General features: G+C 27.7%; 1 protein-coding gene across 1 annotated transcript; it reads left to right on the top strand.

Annotated features, from left to right (window-relative positions):
- Positions 1–21: 21 nt before the first annotated feature.
- Positions 22–21827, top strand: LOC100215896 (annexin-B12-like). The gene is made up of 16 exons (XM_065813901.1): positions 22–177; positions 2651–2711; positions 2855–2907; positions 3015–3341; positions 3417–3528; positions 4237–4331; positions 10283–10396; positions 10526–10616; positions 13665–13744; positions 13847–13903; positions 17777–17823; positions 17898–17964; positions 18045–18120; positions 21098–21156; positions 21237–21359; positions 21525–21827. Exons 1-16 carry the CDS (start codon positions 76–78, stop codon positions 21576–21578), a joined length of 1518 nt encoding a protein of 505 aa, XP_065669973.1. The 5' UTR covers positions 22–75; the 3' UTR covers positions 21579–21827.
- Positions 21828–23405: the final 1578 nt, after the last annotated feature.

Here is a 23405-nt window from a genome sequence, read left to right as displayed (position 1 = left end):
TGTAAATTCAACTGATATTTTAATAAAAAATGAAATTGTCATTTTTTCAAATAGTTAATTCAGTAAATATTTATAATGAGTTACCCTCCACCTGGTGGTTATGGTTATCCTCCTATTCCTGCACATTATCCTATTGCACCACAAAGTACTTTAGATGCATACCCTCCTCAACCAGTGGTAATTAAATTTTATTAAAGAAGTACCTATAGAGTAATTCCATGTTAAAACAACCAGTCATGTAACTAGTTATTCTGATTATTGGTTTCTGATTTGTAATTCAACTTTTACTAATTTTATTGTTTTGATCAATTTTGGTTTATTTGAAGTTACAATTTTCTTTATAAATCAAATTTTCAAAGAGAAAAAGCTAATTGTTAGTAATTGCACCAATCTTTGTGAGGAATATAAATATACAAGTTAAAAGTTCATTTTTTTTTATGATAAAATACTAAGAAGTTAAATTTTAATATTCAAAGATAGTTCTCAGTCTCAGTAAAAAGTTTAGATGTGCAATAAATTGTTTAAAATAATATTTTTTTAATTTTATTTAATTTAAAATAAGAACAGGCTATGTTTAAACAACCTTGTGAAAAAAAAATCTTTCCTACAAGATACATGTTTTTGTAAAAAAAAAATTATTTTGTACTAAAAATATATACGTAATTAAATTTATAACTTTAACCCAAGCAATATTTGTTTAAATAATGTATAAAAATATTAACAACATATATAAAAAAAATATTGTAAATTGAACTGGCCAATGATAAAATTAAATTGAAAAAAGTTTTAATTTTAAAATTGAAAAACTAATTAATTAACTTTCACATGATCTTTATTTTTTGCTTTTTTTTTTTTTTTTTAATTTTCTGGTATAACTGTCTGAAGCAAATAGAATCTGATTGGTTTAACTTTCTAAATCCAATACAGTCTAATTCCAACAATATATTTGTCTTTGTCATATCTTTTTCCATTTCTCAAAGTCAGCTAAAATCAGATTGAATTTAATAAGTTTTATTAAATTAAATAACTTTGCAATTAATGTTACATAATTGGTATTTCTGCACTTATAAATTATTATAATTACTTTGATTAGTTGTTGTAGTTTTTATTTATAATCCAATTGTAATTTATAGTTATTAAGTGTGAGATTTTACCTGGTTAGAAATTATGCAGTAGAAAGATGTTTTTTTGTCCAGGAATGGATTGCCTAAGACTTTTTCTTTTTAAAGAGCTTGTAGAACTTGACTTAAAAAATGAGTTCCATTTATACCAGTATCCAATTACTGACAGAGCCCAACTCATCACAAAAACTAAAACTGTTGAAACATTATAGAGTTAGTGCTGTAGTGTATTGATGAACAAACTGCTCGCTTGTATATTTTTAAATGTCAAACAAAGTTTTTTGAATGATTTAAAATAAATTGTGGTTTGTGCATTTTTTTTCGAAAATTATGAATTTGTTCATGATTTTCAAAAACAAAATTTACAAGTTGAGTTTTTTAGAAAGCATTAATGTTATTCAACATTAGTTACAATATAAATATCAAATCAATATAACTAAAAAATCAAATAAGAAAAAAAGAATTTATCTTGAGCTGATGCAGAATTAAGATAATTAGACATATAAGTACTCATTTACATATTCATTCTAGTGGATTTACATAATCATTTTAGTGGATTTACATAATCATTTTAGTGGATTTACATAATCATTTTAGTGGATTTACATACTCATTCTAGTGGACTTACATAATCATTCTAGTGAATTTACATAATCATTTTAGTGGATTTTACTTGTTTTATACTCATTTTAGTTGTTTGCATTAGTTAAAGAAAAAGATAATATGATATAAAAATTTGATATAAAAATTAAATTTATTCACCCATTTTGTCATGGTCAACATCAAAAAAACTTGAGTTTTATAAAGTTTTGCATAAGTTTTGAAAAAAGGTTTTAATGAAATCACAAAATATAAATTAAAAATTGATAATTTTTAATTTATTGGAAAATGATTTATATAAATGTAAAATAAAAAATTAAATAATCTTTAGTGTGCACATTTTTTATTTCTAATTTTAATCAATATTAAAATCAAATAAGCAATATTTAGTTTTGTTATAAAATTTTCGATTTAACTTTTAAGTCATATATTTTACAGAATGAATTTTTTTGTCAATTTACTCCAAACATATACTACTTTATTTTGAAATTTTTTTGAGAAAATTAACAGTACACCCCAGCTTTTTCCTGATGTTATCAGCTAATATTTGTTTGAAGTTAATTTCTAGATTTTTTATAATTTAAATACAAGTTTGTAACTTGTGTATTTGAATTTCTAAGATATTTTTTCAAGGTACTTTTTTTTCTCTTTTGTAGATTTTATTTAAAAAAAAAAAAGTAAATTCATAAAGCGGAAATTGACCATAAGCAATAATATTAGCCAAAATCTAAACAATAGTAACTCGAAACTGCTTGGAGTTAGACTTCACAATTTCGAAATTTATTATCATTTATACAGTACTATGGTTAAAATAAAAAATAAAATTAAAGAACATAGAACATTTAAAAACAAAATTAGTCATGGATTTACTCTATATTATATTTTATACTCAAAAAAAGTTTTTTAAATATATTTGTTTTTTAAAACAGGGGAACTATGCTTCTGGAGGTTACAACACAGTTCCTATGCATAATCCTTACCCTCAAGTAGGTAAGACTTTTTTAACTTTATGATTCCTTGATTGTTTTATTATTGCTTGCTCAAATTTTTTTTTTAAATATTTTTTTTTGTTTAGTATGCTGACTTTAATGTATGCAAAGTTTTAGATTTGTATGTTGTTTTTTTTTATTTAGCAAGTATGCCCATGCCAGGAGGACCTCAATATAATCAGCCATACTCATTTGCGGTTTTAATATTATATTATTAGTATAATTAACTATTTTTGTGTAATTGATGAATAATTTTCCATGTCTAAAGTTATTATTAATTATTGTATATGATATGTCGTTATAGAGTACTACATATGCGGTTTCAGCTGCATTAAACTTTCAACAAAATTCCCAAGCTTATCCACAGCAAACTGGTTATCCTGCGCAACAGTCTACTGGTTTTCAGCAACCAACTTATCCCCAGCAACCAGCGTATCCTCAACAACCAACATATCCTCAGCAACCAACATATTCTCAGCAACCAACATATCCTCAGCAACCAACATATCCTCAGCAACCAACAAATCCCCAGCAAATTGCAGGCTCCCAACCCAACAATGCTCAATCTTCTTTTACCCAGCAATCTAATTACCAAGAACAGCAGCAATCATATATTCAAACAAAAATACAGGTGTCTTAAAATGTTTATATATGTATTTTAATTGCTTGAATCAAAAAATTTAAATTTTAAATCTGTTTAATTTAGACAACTGCAGAAATTCCAAAAGAGCCAGCAACTCAAGGTACTGTTAAAGATTTTCCGTCTTTCAGACCACAACAAGATGCAGAAGATTTGCGCAAAGCAATGAAGGGTTTTGGTAAGAGGGTTATTATTTGTTTATGGTTTTTTTTTTATAATTTTAATTTTGTTGTTCACAACACAACAAGCTCTTTTAGATCAATGTCAATTTTCAGTTTACTTACAAAAGCATCATAATAAATTTAAAATTAAAAAAATATTCTGATACAATGTTCATTTAACTGTAAAATGCACTCTTGATAAAATTTCAAACGTTAACCAAAAAGCAAAATAGTTTTTTGTTTTTTTAATCTTTTTTTGTGTACCTCTTCTACTATACCTAGATATTATTTTTATGGTTATTACAGTACTTAATGGTGCATATTGATGTATATTTATTTATGAAGAGTTACTTCTCCACAAAGATTATCTTTATCTATAAAAGTTCATAATTTTGTACCTCTTAATGCCATACTAAAATCTTTTACTTTGTTAACAAACAATAACAAATCTTCACAAACAAGAGTTACTGTCTTATTGAAACATCAGTTAATGAATTTTTCACCTGATTACTTCCATATCTAATTATTTTGGTATTATTTTCCCCTAAGCTGTTGCACAACCACAGGAATTTTATTAATACAGTCATTAAAACACAATAGTTGTTAAAGCAAGTCATTGCAACACAACAAACATGGCAGCACTATAGTCAATAAAGTATAACAGTTTTTACAGCACTACAGTTGTTACAACTTAAGCCACTTCTAGAATTTTTATACTTTTTAAGGAACGGATGAAAAAGCGGTGATTCAAATAATTGGCACAAGATCAAATGCACAACGTCAAAGAATTAAACTTGAGTTTGCAACAATGTTTGGAAAAGTATGTATATTTTTTGAAAATCCTTTTTTGTGTTTCTCTTTAAGTAATAAATTAGAGTAGTATATTTTATGTGTCAGTTTAGCTTTAATATTCTGGTAATGGCATGCACAATTTTAAAAGTTAATTTTTTTGGTTAATGTTTTATATTACAGTTTGTCACCTGTGAAAAAACAGTGATTTCCTTATCTGTTTTATTCGATAATTTTGCCAAATTCGATAATCTGGCCAAATCTGTTTGCCAGGAAACCCTTAAATCCAGCATTAAACCCTTAAATCCAGCATTAGTATATTTTTGATAGAGAGAAATATAATGTGCAGCATAGCTTGGCAACAATAACATAGTAATAGCTATAAGACTGAGAGTGTGAATTCTGGAGCCAGACTTGAACAGTTTCTTGCTAGAAACAATTGGTATTAGCTTCTGCACACTGACCTTCTGCTCCGTTTTTATGAAATCTTGTTCAAATGCTTGATCTACGCCCAGAATTAAATGCACTGAATGCTTCAGAACTTTGGTCTCATCTACATCAAGAAGAAGCAGTGTGATTGAGCAGTTTCTGGTTCTATCAGTTATCCAGAAATGAACCAAGTCTTTTATTTCTACCACAATGGAGTTGTAAATGTTCTATGCTTTATATTTGGCAGCAACAAAAAAGTTATAAATATCTTCACTGATAGAAGACATTTACAACCTTTTGGTTGCTGTTTTTTTTTTTTGGTGTCTCCCAACACCCCGGTATGGATGAGCCCTCTATTTAAAGGAGGGCTCATCCATACCGCTATTACACCACTTATTGACCTCTCCAAGAGAGGCCCTGGGTGTTGGGAGCGATAATTTCTAAAGTGCTCAAATGTAAATAGAATATAATAAAAATTATAAATATTTGCAACTTTATTTAATCAAAATATAAAGCATAACCTCACCATTTTCACAGGTAACAGAAGACAATGCTAAAGATATTTTAAAAAAAAGAATAAATTAAATAAGATTAAACATGTAAAAAAATTTATTTTAATAAAAATATGAGTATAATGCGACCAGTTAAAAAATGTCGTATTTATTAAAAATTTTAAATATCTGAAATTTTATTTAATTAAAATATAAAGCATAACCTCGTCTTTTTCACTGGTAACAGAAGATGATGCTAAATATATTAAAAAAAAAAATAAGTTAGCAGACATACTTGATATAGCTTTTAGAGGATGACCTTTTGGGTAAATAATAACTTCCCTGGAAGCAGGTGGTGCACCATCTTCACCAACAAATACAACTGCAACTTCATTATGTGAAGGGAGATTATAGCAACGTCTATCTTGCCCTTCAAGTAAAGACATTTTTACAACTGACACTGAGCAACCTTCTATAGCTGCTTGACGAATTTCTTCATCTTCTACTTCAGCCATGTTTTTAAAATGCAAGAGCAAATGGGTTCTCTTCACTAATAATAGTTTGTAATCGAAACATTAAGTCATTTAAGCAAAGATCATTATTACGTTGTTGCATTCTAAAATTGCTGCTGCAAGTGAGTCATAGATGTAGAGTTGACAATATGTCGGTGGAACATCTTGATTTGGCCTAAGATTACCTATACAATGAAAAACTTGACCACATATTCTAAAACATGGCAACCCATGATTCATGGGTTGAACTACATTAGTTTTAAATGAAGCAAAAGAAATACAGGCATTATAATTTCGAATATATTTAAAAAAAATTCAGATCGGCATTTCCATCTGCATAATTTCCTTTAAATAAATCTTGTAAATCTTGTGGAAATGGTGAAGGTTGCGACAAAACTACCTTTCCATTATGGCAACATAAAAAATGTGTTTTATCAGGAAATTTCTTAGCACCACAATGCTGACAAATATAATTCCTTTCTCCTAAATAATTATAATCTGGAATAGTATTACTTCTTGCTATACAATGCATTCTTTCATATCTAACAGCATATCTAGTATTTAGTTGACTATTAATTTCATCTTTCCTAAGCCTATCTCTTTCATTTCTGCGATGATTATTTTCTACTTGCCTAACCATGCTCTCCTCATTTGGGTTCAAATTATTTGCTGCTTGTCAAGCAGCACATCTAGCATTTTATCAATTATTAATTTCATCCCACCTAAGCCTAATCTCTTACATTTCTGCAACGCTTAACTTGCTTATTAACATTTTCATTTTCCATTTTTAACAAGTAGTAACAAAAAATCTTAAAAGAGTCTTGAAGATTGTGATCTTTTCTATATAATTTTTTTTCTACTCTAAATAGCACACACAAATAATTTCTAAATATAAGAAACTGTCATTTAAAATAAATTATACAATAATCTTATGACTTAAAAAAAACAACATATCAGCTAGGAGATGTTTAAACAAAAAATTAACTTCTAAATTTAAACACATTTATAAAACAGTTATATAACACATATTAACACATACACAAACAATAAAAAAAACACTTTACATTATAAAAACACATTGATAAAACAGCTATAAAGCACATATTACCACATACACATACTTATCAAACAATAAACATATATAACTTGAATTGTGCAAACAAAAATTTTAAAAATGACATGAGAAAATTTAAAAAGATTCAAAGTAAACAAAGTATAAATATATATATACAAACAATAATCTTTACCTTTATTATTATTATTATTTTTTTTCATAAGGATCCTCCTAACAAAATTTAACCTTTACATACAATAACATGTGACACCTCATGTCAGTTTTGGCACAAAATTTTAATTTATTTTCTAAATTTTCTAAAAAAGAACAAAAATTGTTAATAGCATCACAGAAATTTCAAAGTAGTAATAACCAACATAAAAAAAGCATAAAAAATGATTAGGTCTCATCCTATTTACCTTCTAAAAAATAAAATATAAGCTCAATAAAAACAAAACTGCTTAAAAAAAAAAAACTAAAACTAAAGAAAAGCGAAAACAAACAAAATATAAACTATTGAAAAATTAAAAGGAGTGATCCTTTCTACTTTATATCTAATAAAAATGTTATATATAAATTGCTAAACTATTTTCTATACTACTTCAATGATAATATGATCTTAACGATATTTTAATATGGTTCTTTATGTAATATTTCTAAACTAATAAATAATAATTAAATTCCAAAAGGTAAAAAGTTTAACTCGCTTGATAGATTTTTCTCTAATGACCGCATGTATTTTGAGAACATACTCTTTCAAATTCAGAAAAGCCTAGTAGTTAATCAAAACTACTTTAAAAAACCAAAGCGAAACGATGTTGAACATTGAACGTTGAACTTTTTACAGTATTAAAATTAAGATGTTATCTGGCTTAATTACCATTGTCTTAGCAAATATTTCAAGGTTTTTATAATGATGCATCTTCAAAATGTGGTGACGCATTTTTTACTAGGGAAAATATCTGTATGATTTAAGAGACACTTTTTAAACATTTGCCTTCACTATTTTTTTTAAGTTGGAATTACTGGAAATTGATGTACTCCATGTCTGTCTAAAAGTTGTATTGGTTGTCATAACTATGATACTTGCTAAGCATTTTGAACCAAGTGAGCTGAACTAGAACCTTACCTATGAAGAAATGAACCAAACCCGAACTTTACTTCTTACCAAACCGAACCAAACCCAAGCTTTGAAATTGCTGGGAACAAACCAAACCGAACAAACTGCCTTTACCCTACCCAAATTAAAAAAAGATTTATATTAGTGAAAATTTAATTATCTTGCTCTATCTTCACATTTTTTAGTTTAAATACAAAACAGTTTAAAAAAAAAAGACTTATAAAAAGATATATATAAATAATTATAATATATAACATAACATAATTACCATAACCTAATACATAAAATAAGTCTATAATACATAACATAATACTAATTTGTTTACGGTAAGTCTGATCAATGGTTCAGAAAGTGACCGTATGTGTAATTTGAAGGCAGCTTTTCTGTCCAGCTTGAATAAAAAATATATTATTTATCCTTTGTACAAGCTGTCAACACTTATTGTTCCTTCTTACAAAAACTAGTCTTTTGTCAATGCAGAAGATTGCAATTTTGTTTATTCAGAGATGCGTAGTACGGTAGACAAAATATATCTTCTTAACACCTTAGGTGAAGCGCAAGGAGTCAGGCAATACAGATATAGACAATTTTAGTAACTGCATCCATTCAGATCAACTGTTTCCTTCAAAAAAGAGTAGTTCTCTTTTATCTGGAGACGATTTATTTATTCAAGTCTTCCATCTAGTAGCAAGTAGTATCCTAAAATTTGATGTAGATGGTTGTGGCAACAGTGGAATTTCAATGTAAATATTTTCATCTTTGAAATTTCATTGCCAGATAGCATCTTAGCTGCTTCTTCGCAAACATGTCTGTTGCTGGTCAATTTTGATTGTATTTTTTTATAACAGAGAAGATGCTTTTTGACCCTACTGGCATTCTGCAACAATTTTTTACACACATTTTTTTTTTACACACAATACTGGAACATATAGCTTTATATTTTCCATGGCAATTTGCCTGATAAAATACCTTGTCTTCCAAAGTTATTTTCACTCAAAATTGTTGATCTAGTTTTTGCTGATATGAGGTGCTTTTTGCTTGAATATCATATGCATAAGTCACCATTCTGTTGTTAATGTCTGTTGTCCATTTAACCCATTTGCCAGTTTTCTTAAACTTGGGATTGCTGTCTTCTGACACATCAAATTACTTTATAATTTTTCAATACTTTTTTTTTGACAGCTTTCTCTTCCATTTGATATGCATTTTTGTATTAAAAAACATAGCATATAATACGTCATTTGTTTAATGATAAATTCTTTCTCTTAAAGGTATTTTTTAGATGTTTGGAGACATGCGATGGTTGGTATGGCCATGGCACAATCTTTAGTTTCTCTATTGGTGGTTTTATATGATATGTTACTGCATGTAGTTATGTAATGACGCATACAGTCATGTAGTTATGCATGTAGTCATGTAGTGATGCATGTAGTCATGTAGTGATGCATGTAGTCATGTAGTGACAAATATAGTCATATAATGACGCATGTAGTCATGTAGTGACACATATAGTCATGTAGTGATGCATGTAGTCAGTAGAGTTGCATGTAGTCGCGTAGGTTTTGTTTGTGTGTGCAGACAGTCATATAGGCTAACTAATGCAATTAGAAAAATACAATGTTCCAATTTTTAAAAAGTACGGTAAGTAATTTAATTTAGGTTTCCCTGAGCCACTAATGAAATCATTGTTATTATTTTTCTACTATTGTTTTATTATTTGACTGCAAACCATACAAACTCTTACAAATATAAACAATATATATATATATATATATATATATATATATATATATATATATATATATATATATATATATATATATCTGAAATATATATATATATCTGAAATATATATATATATCTGAAATATATATATATATATATATATATATATATATATATATATATATATATTTCAGAGCCTCTACTCCCTAGCTGCTTAAAAGGAGTGATTCTCATCACACACAAAGTTATAAAACAATAATATCAAAACCTGACAGTTCAGAAGTCGTGATTCACTGAACATACATAAAATTATTTTTGTAATGTTAGCTATAACCAAAATGAAAGAATAGAGAAAAAAGATCTGGATGCATCAAAAAAAATTTTTTGTATGCATGCGTTAGCATTTGCTAAATAGAGATACATCTAAAGCATTTACTGAATATGCATGTAAAGCATTTGCTAAATAGAGCTCTCCATTACCTGACATTATCATACCATTTATTAAGAAAGCTTACAAACAAATATGACTGCTATACATTGTACCACCTCACATAGTACCACCACATGTAGCACCACCTTTTTTTTCAAATTTTTTAAAGTTTTGCTTCAATTTCTTTTATTCAAGTCATTTAAAACTTTATCTTTTTTTAGAATCTTGTTAAAGAACTGATGAGTGAGTTGAGTGGAAACTTTGAAAAAACAGTGATTGCTTTGCTTACCCCTCCTGATGAGTTTGATGCTTCAGAACTTTACACTTCAATGAAGGTTTTATATTTAATATTCTATAAATCAGATTATATATATATAGTATACTTCTTAATATACAAATCAGAGTACTAGATTTTAATATCAGAAACTTAAAAAGTATATATATTTATATATTGTTTATATCAGGGGGTTGGAACAGATGAAAAGGCATTAATAGAGATCTTATGCACGAGAACCAATGAGCAAATACGTGCTGCTTCTAGTGCTTTTAAACGATGTATGTTCATGCAAACTTTTTAAAATATAGTATTCTTTTATTTTTGTATGTTTTTTTAATATTGTTTTTATAGTTAATCGTACCTTTGTTTTAAAATACTATTTTTGAGTAAATATAGAGATTATAACAGTGAGTTATAGTGACATCATCTTGAATGCTAATAGTGTCATATGTTACTAGATCATGTTTTTTTTTATTCTGACAACAAGGCTGCAAGCAATCGCTATTAAGTTTGGAGTTATTAGAAAAAAGGAATAGAGTTATAGAGCAGGGAAACAGTTGATAGAAGACTTAAAAAGTTGAAGGTTGTATGAGTCAGGAAAACAGAAAAACCAGCCCAAATATGACAACAGTATTCCACACAGGGATAAATGAGATTTGTAGAGGTAGAGAATGGAATCAGGAGAGATAAAATGGTGAGCACGGTAAAGAGAAGCAACCTTAGCATATGCTAATTTAGCAATTGGTTGTATGTATGGTTTCCATGAAAGGTCAGTAGTAAACGATAATCCAAGAAGGCAAAAAGAAGAGGACTCAGTGAGATGTTGAGTGAGGGTTGCCATTTAAGAATTAATTAATGAACACTTAAAAATATTTTTAAAAACAGTTAATAAAAATATACGAAAAGTATGAATTGATGAATTATCCACCAGTAACAAAAGTTTTTATTTATTTATTGATAAATTGAAAGATTTACTATTTAAGTTCTAAGTTTTAATCTTCACAATTCTGATTATTTGAGTTAATTGTTATAGTGTGTTAGTTAATTTTTATTTTTTTATAATAGCCTTTTTTATAAAGTATAAATTTGTACAAAGGACACTCCAAAAGAAAGTGAGACAGACTTGTAACTTACCATCTCAGATTTTCTTAATATAACCAAATGGTCACTTACATCACATTGATTATCTTTGGAAATTTCAGGGCGACTGAATAAGTGCGAATTTCTTAACTGCGAATCTGCATAATTGCGACTGGCATAAGTGCGAACTGGCATAAGTGCGAACTGGCACAAGCCCGAACTGGCATAAGTGCGAATCACTTGCAAAAACTGGCATAAGTGCGAACTGGCATAAGTGCGCCAAAAGAATTTGCAAACATTGGCATAAGTGCGAACTGGCATAAGTGCGAACTGGCATAAGTGCGAACTGGCATAAGTGCGAAACAATTGCAAAAACTGGCATAAGTGCGAACTGGCACAAGCGCGAACTGGCATAAGTGCGCCGAAAGAATTTGCAAACATTGGCATAAGTGCGAACTGGCATAAGTGCGAAACAATTGCAAAAACTGGCATAAGTGCGAACTGGCACAGGCGCGAATTAGCATAAGTGCGCCGAAAGAATTTGCAAACATTGGCATAAGTGCAAATTGGCATAAGTGGCGAATTGGCAAGTTCGCACTTATGCCAATTCGCACTTATGCCAGTTCGCACTTATGCCAATTCGCACTTATGCCAATGTTTGCAAATTCTTTCGGCGCACTTATGCCAGTTTGCGCCTGTGCCAGTTCGCACTTATGCCAGTTTTTGCAATTGATTCGCACATATGCCAGTTCGCACTTATGCCAGTTCGCACTTATGCCAATGTTTGCAAATTCTTTCGGCGCACTTATGCCAGTTCGCGCCTGTGCCAGTTCGCACTTATGCCAGTTTTTGCAATTGATTCGCACATATGCCAGTTCGCACTTATGCCAGTTCGCACTTATGCCAATGTTTGCAAATTCTTTCGGCGCACTTATGCCAGTTCGCGCCTGTGCCAGTTCGCACTTATGCCAGTTTTTGCAATTGATTCGCACATATGCCAGTTCGCACTTATGCCAGTTCTCACTTATGCCAATGTTTGCAAATTCTTTCGGCGCACTTATGCCAGTTCGCGCCTGTGCCAGTTCGCACTTATGCCAGTTTTTGCAATTGATTCGCACATATGCCAGTTCGCACTTATGCCAGTTCGCACTTATGCCAATGTTTGCAAATTCTTTCGGCGCACTTATGCCAGTTCGCGCTTGTGCCAGTTCGCACTTATGCCAGTTTTTGCAATTGTTTCGCACTTATGCCAGTTCGCACTTATGCCAGTCTTTGCAACTGCTTCGCACTTATGCAGATTCGCAGTTATGAAATTCGCACTTATTCAGCCTCCTCGAAATTTCAGCTGTTATTAAATTGGTTTCTATGATGTCATAATCTGCAAAAATCAAATCAACAAGTTTACAACCCCATTATTTTTGGATTTTGTTTAGAAGCAGTGGTCTGATTCGTCATCTTCTAAAATATATAGGTTCAAAAATTTCAATTAGATCATAGTTGTAGTGATTGCACAATAATCAGTAAAATAAAAGCAGCATCAAGATGGCTGCCACAAACATCAAGACTGAGATGTTTGCCAAACAAAAAAATCTTGTAAAACAGCTGATTTTAAAGGAATCTCAAAAACTAATGTGATAATAATGCTGAAGTTTCATAAGATATTCTTTTTGATATGGGTCACTAATAAGACAAAGTATTAAAAACCTGAGGCAAGAAAATTCGTATTATTTTTAATTGGAATACCGCATTATTTTATTTATGTGTGTTTTGTAAATATTCTGTTGTAAAATATAGATTAAAATAAGAAGTACAAATTACAAAAATAGCAAATAAAATCATCAAGCAAATAGATAAAATCTTAGCAGTAGTGGTGTAGTGGTATAGCACTTGCCTAATAAACGTTCGGTCTCCACCACGTTTCTGGTAGTACTGCACTCAACTTATTTCTCTGCGCAGCAGCCTTCTTTGTCAAGGGTATGTTTTGGAGTTATAGAGTTAAAACGTGGAGGCTACTTTTTTAGTTGTGGTTACAACCACAACTAAAAAAGTAGCCTCCACGACTGTAATGGAGAGGTGAATTAAAGTAAAAAAATAATTGAATGAGTATCTTTTTTTTAGATTGCTTTTGTTTATTATCTATAAAGTTGTGGACATAACACAGAACTCCTTTAGATGTCTCTTTAATAATTTAGTATCAGTTTTTATTATGTCTGCACTTAAGTAATAAAGTTTTATTATTGTTATAGTATATAAAGAAGATCTTGAGAAATGGATTTTATCTGAAACATCAGGACATTTTCGAAGACTTTTAGTGTCACTAGTACAAGTAAATTCAATGTTTTTAATTTTTAATATTTTTCTGATCAAAATTAACTTTATTATAATTTTGAAGTAAATATTTTTTTCAGATAGATCAGATTTTATTTAGGGATCACGAAATGAAAATGATGCGCTAAACCATCAGAAAGCTGTTGAAGATGCTCAGGTTTTTTTATTTAAGAATTTTACTTTATAGTATAACAGATATAACTATATATGTAAAGGTATTACTGTAAAAGTAAACAGAATATTACTTTATCTACAGAGTGTTATTGGGTACTCAGAAACATTTTATTCAACCTTGTAAAACGTTTTCTTTAAAAACATTGCTTACTTTTTATTTAATTTTATATATCAAAATAAGTTCCACACTACTTGAAACTACTTTTAAAACATGTTTATATTTACACAAGTTTAAACTTTTTCTCACATGTACATATTTACAAGTTTATCAATGAATCATATTTTATCAACCTTAATAGATAAACTGATGAAGCGTTGATCAGAATTTACACTTGATGCTTCATAACTTGATCGTTAAGTTTAGTTTTAACATAAATTATCAAAATAATATTCCATCAAAACAATTTTGAATCATCAAACACATAAAAATTGTTATCAGTCAATGTTAAGAGCTATTTCCAATATGTTCTTGATCAATTAATAATATTACACTAGCAAAAAGAACCTGTAAAAAGAGATCATGGGAGCAAACTTAAATAGGTTATTTATGATAACTCTATCTGTTAGACTTTTCTCAAAACAACTTTCTGTATTAACAAAGAAAATGGGCAACATATTTATAGTATAAACAAAGTAATCTATAATAAATTCTCCACCCAAAGAAGTCATATATGTGAACTTCTGAGGACTGATAATTATAGGTTTAGGTAGGTCCCCATTTTGGTTTCTAATTAGTTCAACGCAGACAGTTTTATGAACTATAACAACATAAGAATGGTTAAAAGTATGTATATATGAATTATAATAATTTGAATTTCAACATTGTAACAGTGTTTTAGTAGCTTTTAAGCAGTGTTTAAGTAGCTTTTAGGAAATGCTATAAAGATTAAGGATGTAATTAAAGACTTCTTAAATAAAACTGCAGGAATTCTACCTAAAAAATGGATTACAGCCCACATGATGTAATACAAAAATTTTTTAATTGTTAAATCTTTTAATTAAGCTGTTTTTAGTACCAAATTTGACTTAAATTTTGGCTTTAATCTTTAGCAAATTGCTAAAAATAAATTGCTAAAATGTTAATCACCTCCCAGGCCAAGGGGCCATTACAGTTGATGAGGCTATTTTTTTTTAAGTAATATGGTTAAAACCCTCTCTCAACTCTCTTTTGCTCTGAAACATGAACATTGCCAAATAAAGTCACATCGTGGAGAAATAAGTTGAGCAGTACTACCAGAGAAGTGGTGGTAATCAAGCTCAGAATTTCTCACTTACAAAGAAAGCGCTCTATGAATACACCACTACCGCAATGTTTATATACAACATATATACTTTATGTAAAAACAAACTGTTGTTGCATAAACCAATCTTTGCTTTGAATGTTTTACTTTGCTCATCTTTATTAAAATCAGAAAATTGAATTTAATTAAGAAGTTTCATATTTTCCAAGTTGTAGTCAATTATAAATAAAATAGTGTAGATGATAATTATTTTCTATTGATAAAATAGAATTAGTTCCAAACTCCCTAATGTAAAGAAAATCATTAGAAGTACAAGACACTGCTATGAATAAAATGCACATTGATATATTATGAACCTTTTACTCCTGCGTAAAATTTCTATCATTTAGAATATACATTAAATACAAAAGTTGAGAAATACTTTATTGTAAAATTATTTGTCAGAAATATTGTGTTCTTTATAAAGTTTATTCTTAATATTAAGAAATATTATCTTATAACTTGTTTAGATGATTAATCATCAGTCTTGAATATCTTAAAATGAAGTCTAATCTTTTAATGACCTTTAAAGTTGACTAGAATAATTATTTATTCAGAGTAGTTGTTTGGATAACTAAAGACCAGAGTAATTGGTTTGATATTTGCATTAAATTTTGTTTTATGGGTACTTAATTACATAAGTAAAACTAATATTTGATAAATTAGAAATTTTAATAAAATAGCTTGAACTTCTAAATTAAGGTAAATGCATAGCATTTTGTTTAAAATGATATCTTTGATTGAGTCAAGTTCTCTATTAATTCAAAATATCAAGTATCTAAAAATGCTAATTATATTAGGGCAGAAAAAAAAAACTTTTCTAATCATTATCAGCTCTAGGTGGTTTAGATTATGCTATGATTACACTAATACTTTTATCTCTCACATTATCTACATTAGATTCACCCTAACACTGCAGTTCTTGCTACATCCTTTGGACTAACTGAGATTAACTTTGTGTATGTGTGTGTGTGTGTGTATATATATATATATATATATATATATATATATATATATATATATATATATATATATATATATATATATATATATATATGTATGTATATATATATATATATATATGTATGTATATATATATATATATATATATATATATATATATATATATATATATATATATATATACACACACACAGATTGTTAAAGTTAAAAAGATACTTTTATATATACACAGATTGTTAAAGTTAAAAATATACTTTTATAATATACATATATGGTTTATAATATACATTTAATATGGTTTACTATAAAGCTAACTACTTTGTCTTCCCTTTTCTTTCAAATCTAAAATGTTTATTTTTTTTCATTTTATCTATCTTTAGGGAACTTTTTAAGATCTATTGTTTAACTACCGTGTTTTTTAATAACAATAAAACTTGATATGGGAGGTTTCAAACCCAGCGGTGACTCATAGTAAACTTTATTGTGTCAAAAAACTTATTTGCACAACTAATCCATAAATAATTTTTTACTGTGAAAGAGTTTTAATAATTTATGATAGTTATGAGAGTTTTATGATTGACCCCATCCTGCATATCTTTGTTGAAAGTTAAAAAAGTATAACATTCAACACCACTGTGTGTTAAGTTCTTCTACTTAATGTTACTCAAGAGTTGTTTTGAAATTAGCTGCCTTTTTATTATCTTATTGTTTTAAAATTATCTTATTAAATTATAAAAATTATCTTGCCATTTTATATTTTTTATATAATGTAAAAAAATCAACAAAAAGAAAAAGAAATGTTGAAAAAATCAAAAATAATTATAGATAAATTATTGATTGAAAACAATTAATCCCATGAACAGTATGAGTCCACAGCTGCTTAGAAGCTAAGTATGAATTTTAATGATAAAGAAGAGAAATAGGTGGGTTAGAAAAGCTTATGAAAGAAAACTGGTAGTTACTACTGGTAGTTTATTGGTTTTTTAAAATTGTAGATAAGTTAATAAAGATTAGAAAACGACTTCTAGTTTTTGTGTATGTTGATACTTTAACTAGCTTTACTATGTATTTATCAAAACATATTTTATAGAGTTAAAGAAAAAGGTTTTCAGTTACAGATATTACAAATCGTTTTTACTATAACACTGCAACCTTTGAATATAATGTATGATGTAATTATTAATATGGAGTAAAAAGTAAAATTTAAATTATTGTGGTCAATATATCTTTTATTGTGGTCATTTAAATTATGGCCATATTGTCGTCATGCATTAAGTCCATATTTTTATTTTATTTTTTTGCAGTAAAAATATGGTTGTTTGTGTATTTTTTGGACGTAGTAAGCTTGTGTAAAATTTTAAAGGTTTATTCAAGATCTAGTTGGAAGATAACAAGTTTTAAAGAATAAATTTAGAAATTTTGAAAAAAAAAAATTTTTTTTAAATGCATAAATGTGAAAAACAATTTTTTTTTTTTTAATAAACAAAATTTTATGTTCGAAACTTTTGATTTTGAAAATGAAGTTTTAAAAATATTTCTTCATATGACTTTTTTTTGTTTGAAATAAAAATACTTTGCGGTATTATAATTTTTCTTGTTATTACAATTTTTAGGCATTATACAAAGCTGGAGAAGCTAGATGGGGTACTGATGAATCAAGGTTTGATTCAATTTAAATTTTACTTGATGTTATCATCTAATTGTTTTTAATTTTAATGTTCAAATCCTTTGCAGATTCAATGTGATATTAGCTGATAGAAGTTTTCCACAGCTTCGTTTAGTTTTTGAGGAGTACCGAAAGGTGCAGTCTTGCTTTAATATATTCTGTTTTTATTTAATATACACATACAAAAGCTTGTTTTATGTTTTTTATGTTTGTAGATATCAAAAAAAACTTTAGATGCAGCTATTCAGAGTGAAATGTCAGGAGACTTGAAAGATGGAATGCTAGCCATTGGTATTGTTTTGTTTCTTTGTATTTATGTTGCTACATGTTTTTGCTTCAGTGTCTAAGTATGCTGCAAATGGTAAAAAAACAGTTCTTACCTATCAAAATTATATATAAAATATTTTTGATTGAAAACGGTTTTGCAGGATCTAATAAACATTTTGATATCATTAGACATAGTTGACAAACTTTTCTACAATTTCTTGAAAGGTTTTTTCCCAGCCAACACAGCGAAGCAGTCTAACACTGTTAATAAATGTTTCTTAAAAAAACTTTAGATTCATAACTTTAGATTCTTTAGTCTTCAGTTAACTTTAAATTCATCAGTCAGAAGAGTGATAACTATAAACCGTTTGAGTGCTCAAAGTAATGCAGGTCTCTTTTTATCAGGAGTTAAATCAAGATGAGCAGCATGACTAGATGCACAGGTCAAAATCAAAACATAAACCTTAGAGACAGAATTAATTTTAAAATATTTTTTTATGTATAATATTAAAGCAAAATCCAAACCAATAGCTTGAAACAACAAGTTTACACGATAATCTGGTAAATTAGGAGTTTGCGGAGGTATCATTGTTCTTCCATTAAACTTCTTACAAATAACACACTTATGAATTACATGCTTGACTGTCTTCCTTCCCTTCCTTTCCTTCCACAATCCAAAAACTTACATACGACTTAATGTTGCTTTAACGCCATAATGCATAACTTGTTCATGGGCGTCTTAAATTACTAATGGACTATTCTTTCCATCTGGTAAAATAATAGGGTACTTTTCATTATAACTTAAAATCGAATTTCCAAATCGTCGTTTTAGTTGTAGTATGTCCTTGTTGTCATTAAACAACTTCAGAGATGCAGCTATTTTTGCGTACTTGTCTTGATACCGTAATTTGTATTGTTTAACTAGTAACCATAGTAACCGTAAGTTAAATGCTTTGTCATATTCATCAAGAGTTAAAATGTTTTCTTTAATTAAATCATTGTCTTTTTCAATCAGTTTTTTTAAATTAGACAAATCTCAGTATATATCCAGTAACCATTATCAATCTGTTTAATGTACTATAATTTTTAAAGTCTATGATTACACCAATATTACTACAACTTTCCTAAAAAATTTGATAAACCAGAGCCAACTGTTGGTTGGCATTTAAAGAAACAACAAAATGGAGAATGTCTGAAGAAAACTGATTTTAAAAATATGTTAAAAAGAGCAATTGGTTGAATGGCTTGTTGTGTCATTTAATTTAGGTGATTGTAAAACAAAGAATGATATAGAAACTTTGGAAAATTTCAGATACTCCGCAGTTCAAAAATGGACTTCCGACTGAATTGGGCAAAATCATTCTTTGTAAGAAATCATGTCTAAATCTTCAGCATTGTTTCAGAGTAAATGATGATTCTGAATTCTAATTCAGTTACACAAGTAAATTCTGAACTTTTTAAAGCTCCTACTTTTTCAAACGTAACTTTATCCAGTATAAACATTAGTAATAGTTCATTAAGGATAATGTTTATGTACTACCATTGTACTCAATATTTATATATTATCAAGGTATTATATAGGTTCTCAATATAAATGAAATAAATTTTATTGATTAAATATTTTTTACAATGGCTTTTTCATGTAGAATTTCCTTGAATACCAATTAATAAGGTAACAGGTATTATTCATTATATATAGAGCCATTACATAATCATTTGAGCTACATTCCTTATGACCATATTCTGAGTTATGATTCTCAAGTTATGAAGAAGCACTTTAATACACTTTCATCAGCATTTCATGATGAAACGGAATTTCTAGTTTTTTCTACTTCAATCTCTTCAATTACAATTCAGGATGTGCTCAAACTTCTAGAACCAATCAAGTACAAGATTAAAATATTAATGGAATCTTTAGGATTGATGAAGTTTTGGAAAGGTATAAAAAAGAACAAAATAAGAAAAAGGAGAAAGTAGAAAAGAGAAAGTTTTGTCAAAACCAAAAAATAATATGAGAAGATCAAAAAAATAAAGGTAAAAGTGGAAACAATATCTAAGTCATCTGAACCTATTGCTGAAAAGAAGCGTGAAAGACCAGCTAAAAATATTTAATAATATATTTTTAATACTATTAATATTTTGAGAAATGAAATTGAAACTTCTTTCATTCTTAGAAACTAAAATGCTATAAAATACATTTAATCCAAATCTTTTTAAATCTATTGCATTCTTTTACATTTTTATAACAATTTTTTGAAAAACAGTAAAAAAAAACAGATTAACTTCATTTTTATATAAAATATTAAAGTGAAATAAAAATGGGATAGTAACATGTGTAATCTTTTCGTTATCGTACATTTTGGTGCATATTTCATTTGAAGATAGTATATGAGTAAAAAGTTATAAGTAAACAGAGTTTCAAAGTGCGAAATATAACAAAAAACAAATCTTTTACCCCATTATTGTATTATGTATTTAAAATTTTTTATTAAAAATATAAAAAATTATTTATTAAATGTGAAATTGACACTAGGTTGTGTATAATAAGTTATAATCATAAAATAAACAAAAATTCATGATCATTTGAAATAACACTTTGCTTTATTAATAAAAATTAGTGTGTTTAAGTCTTGGTTTACTTTTCTACTTTAATACTACTGTTGTTCGGTATCATCCAAACACAATTAATTATCATAATTAATTACGGCTTCAAGTAAAAGTGATGAAAAATTTCAATTATAATGCAGAACCTTTTAATCTAAGTTCTAAAAATTCCTAATTTAACCAAGCCTTGCAGATTACCATTTGACATTACTTTTATAGACATTTTAATATCTTTGTTATAAGTTATGCTTTAATCGAAAATACTGTGAATAATAATTTGAAATTGTGAAAATGTGTCAATATATATTATTAGTTAAAATTGTTGTAACAATATGTTGAATTGTTTTTTACTTTTTTTTTTTTTTTTTCTTGAATTTTTTTTTTTTATTATTTCTAGTAAAATGTGCTCAAGATAGACCTAAGTATTTTGCTGAACGCCTTTATCATTCCATGAAGGTTAATTTTTGTTGTTGTTGTTAAAGTGATTTTTAAAAAAGGTTTTGGTGATTATCTTTTTTTACCGTTTTTTATTTTAGGGGTTAGGTACTGACGATAAAACTCTGATCCGTATAATGGTATCTCGTTCAGAAATTGATATGGTTCAAATAAAAGCATCGTTCAAATCAAGTTATGGAAAAACTTTGGCTAGCTTTATATCCGTAAGTTTTTTTTTTTTTTTTTCTTTATTTCTTTTCTACGGTATTTTATTGTATAAATATTTTTGTTGTCATAGTTATTTGTAGTTTTTGTAGTTTTTTGTACTATATTTTTACATTCTAATTTAAAAATTGCAATTTTAGCATAGAGATTTGTTTACATTTTAGGATGATTGTTCGGGAGACTACAAAAAGTTACTACTTCAAATTTGTGGTCAGTGAGAAGCATCATTTCATATTATTGTGTTTTATTTTTATTTCATTTCTTTATAATAAATTTATTGTCGTTAAATTATTTGGGAGGCTCGTATTATTTTATTTTTTGACCTTTGAATTTAATAAATTTTATTTAATCTGTTAAACCTTTATGGATTGATTTCAATGTTGTTGCATTTCTATTGTATTTTCATTATGCATAAATAATATTTTATTTTTGTTTTAAATTGCATGAATTATATTTTGTATAACTCATTGGTTTTTTTAATTTCTTACGGTAGTAAGGTCCATAAGTAAAGAAAAACTCTTTTGCTAAATTTTTTTTATAAACTCTAATGCCTTTTAATCTTAACTTCTGGATATTGCTACTTTTCGAGTTTTACTAAAATTTAAAAAGTAGTTTTGTGAAAAATCTTAAATTATTTTTTAAAATAATATTTCCTGAAATTAAATCATTACATAAACGAGTTAACACTGAGAGAGTGGCTAAGCAATCACTTCTCTTTTTTAGAAGTTTTCAGCTTTAACTTTAAGTTTGAGTTCAAGTTCAAGTTTTTTTAAGTCCAGCAGGTTGACCTAAACAAGAAACCCTTAAAAAGGAATTAAAAACCGCATCGTTCTTTTTTTTTCAAAAATGTTAAAAAAATGATTTCTTATCTTTTTATGGTTGTATATTTTGAGCGCTAAAATTTTGATAAAATTTGAAATCTAATATTTAAATCACTACACAAACTAAACTACTCAACAAATATTTGCTGTTGAGTAGTTTAATTTGTGTTAATCATTCTATAATCGTTCGTTGGTCATTTAAGTTTATTTAATTCAAATCTTGCTATCAATATTTATCATTTTTAAGGCAAACTTTTATATTTAGTTAAGACAAAAATAGTGTGTGTTGTTTTAGCTAATATAAATATGGAGTTAGATAAATAAAAGAAAAGTGACTAAAAAAAAGACTAGTTACCCTAGTCAAAAAGTCTTATAGGATATCCTATAAAAAGAATATAGGACATTCCTATAAAAATCGGAACAGGATTTTCTATAGGATAACGCAATTAAATACCACTTAAAGGAATTTCTTTAGAATAGAATTCTTATGCAAATCCAAAATCTTATAGGACTCTTATCCTATAAGACACTAATGTAAAAGTCCTATCGGTATGGACGTACAGGAATCTTACAAATTTCTGTTTCGAAATCTTATTGGAGTCCTCTCTTATAAGACATCGAATATTAAAGTTCTTAAAATAAGGGCGTACAGGAATCCTATTCAATCCTGTTCCAAAACCTTATATGAGTTTTATCCTATAAGACACCGAATGAATAATATCCTATAGTTTTATATACACAGAAATCCTACTTACTGGATTAGGATTTCTGTACATATAAAACTATAGGTTATTGTTCATTCGGTGTCATATAGGATTAAAACTCCTATAAGATTTTTGAACAAGATTTAATAAAATTCTTGTACATATAAAACTATTAGGTGTTGTTAATTCAGTGTCTTACAAGGTATTGAATGAACAATATCTTATAGTTTTGTATATATAATAATCCTATTCAATCCTGTTTGAAATTTTTTCTGATTGCCCTTTGCAGTTGTTAAAGGATATTTAATAGGAATATCCTCTATAAGAATATCATGATTTAAAACAGGTGTGTATATAATATTGGGAATACTTGGGCATAATCTTTTAGTTCTTAATCTAATCAAAACCAAGAACATAAATTCACACACAAAAAAAAAAAAATATTGATTAACTCAGCGAGTCAGTTATTGTTATTAATTATATGAATTATTATTTTTAATATAATGCTCTCTATAAACAT

The sequence above is a fragment of the Hydra vulgaris genome, chromosome 12 (assembly GCF_038396675.1).
Source record: "Hydra vulgaris chromosome 12, alternate assembly HydraT2T_AEP".
In the NCBI taxonomy this organism is placed as follows: Eukaryota; Metazoa; Cnidaria; class Hydrozoa; order Anthoathecata; family Hydridae; genus Hydra; species Hydra vulgaris.
The sequence above is the reverse complement of the archived record's forward strand: the minus strand, read 5'-3'. Positions and strand labels throughout refer to the sequence as shown.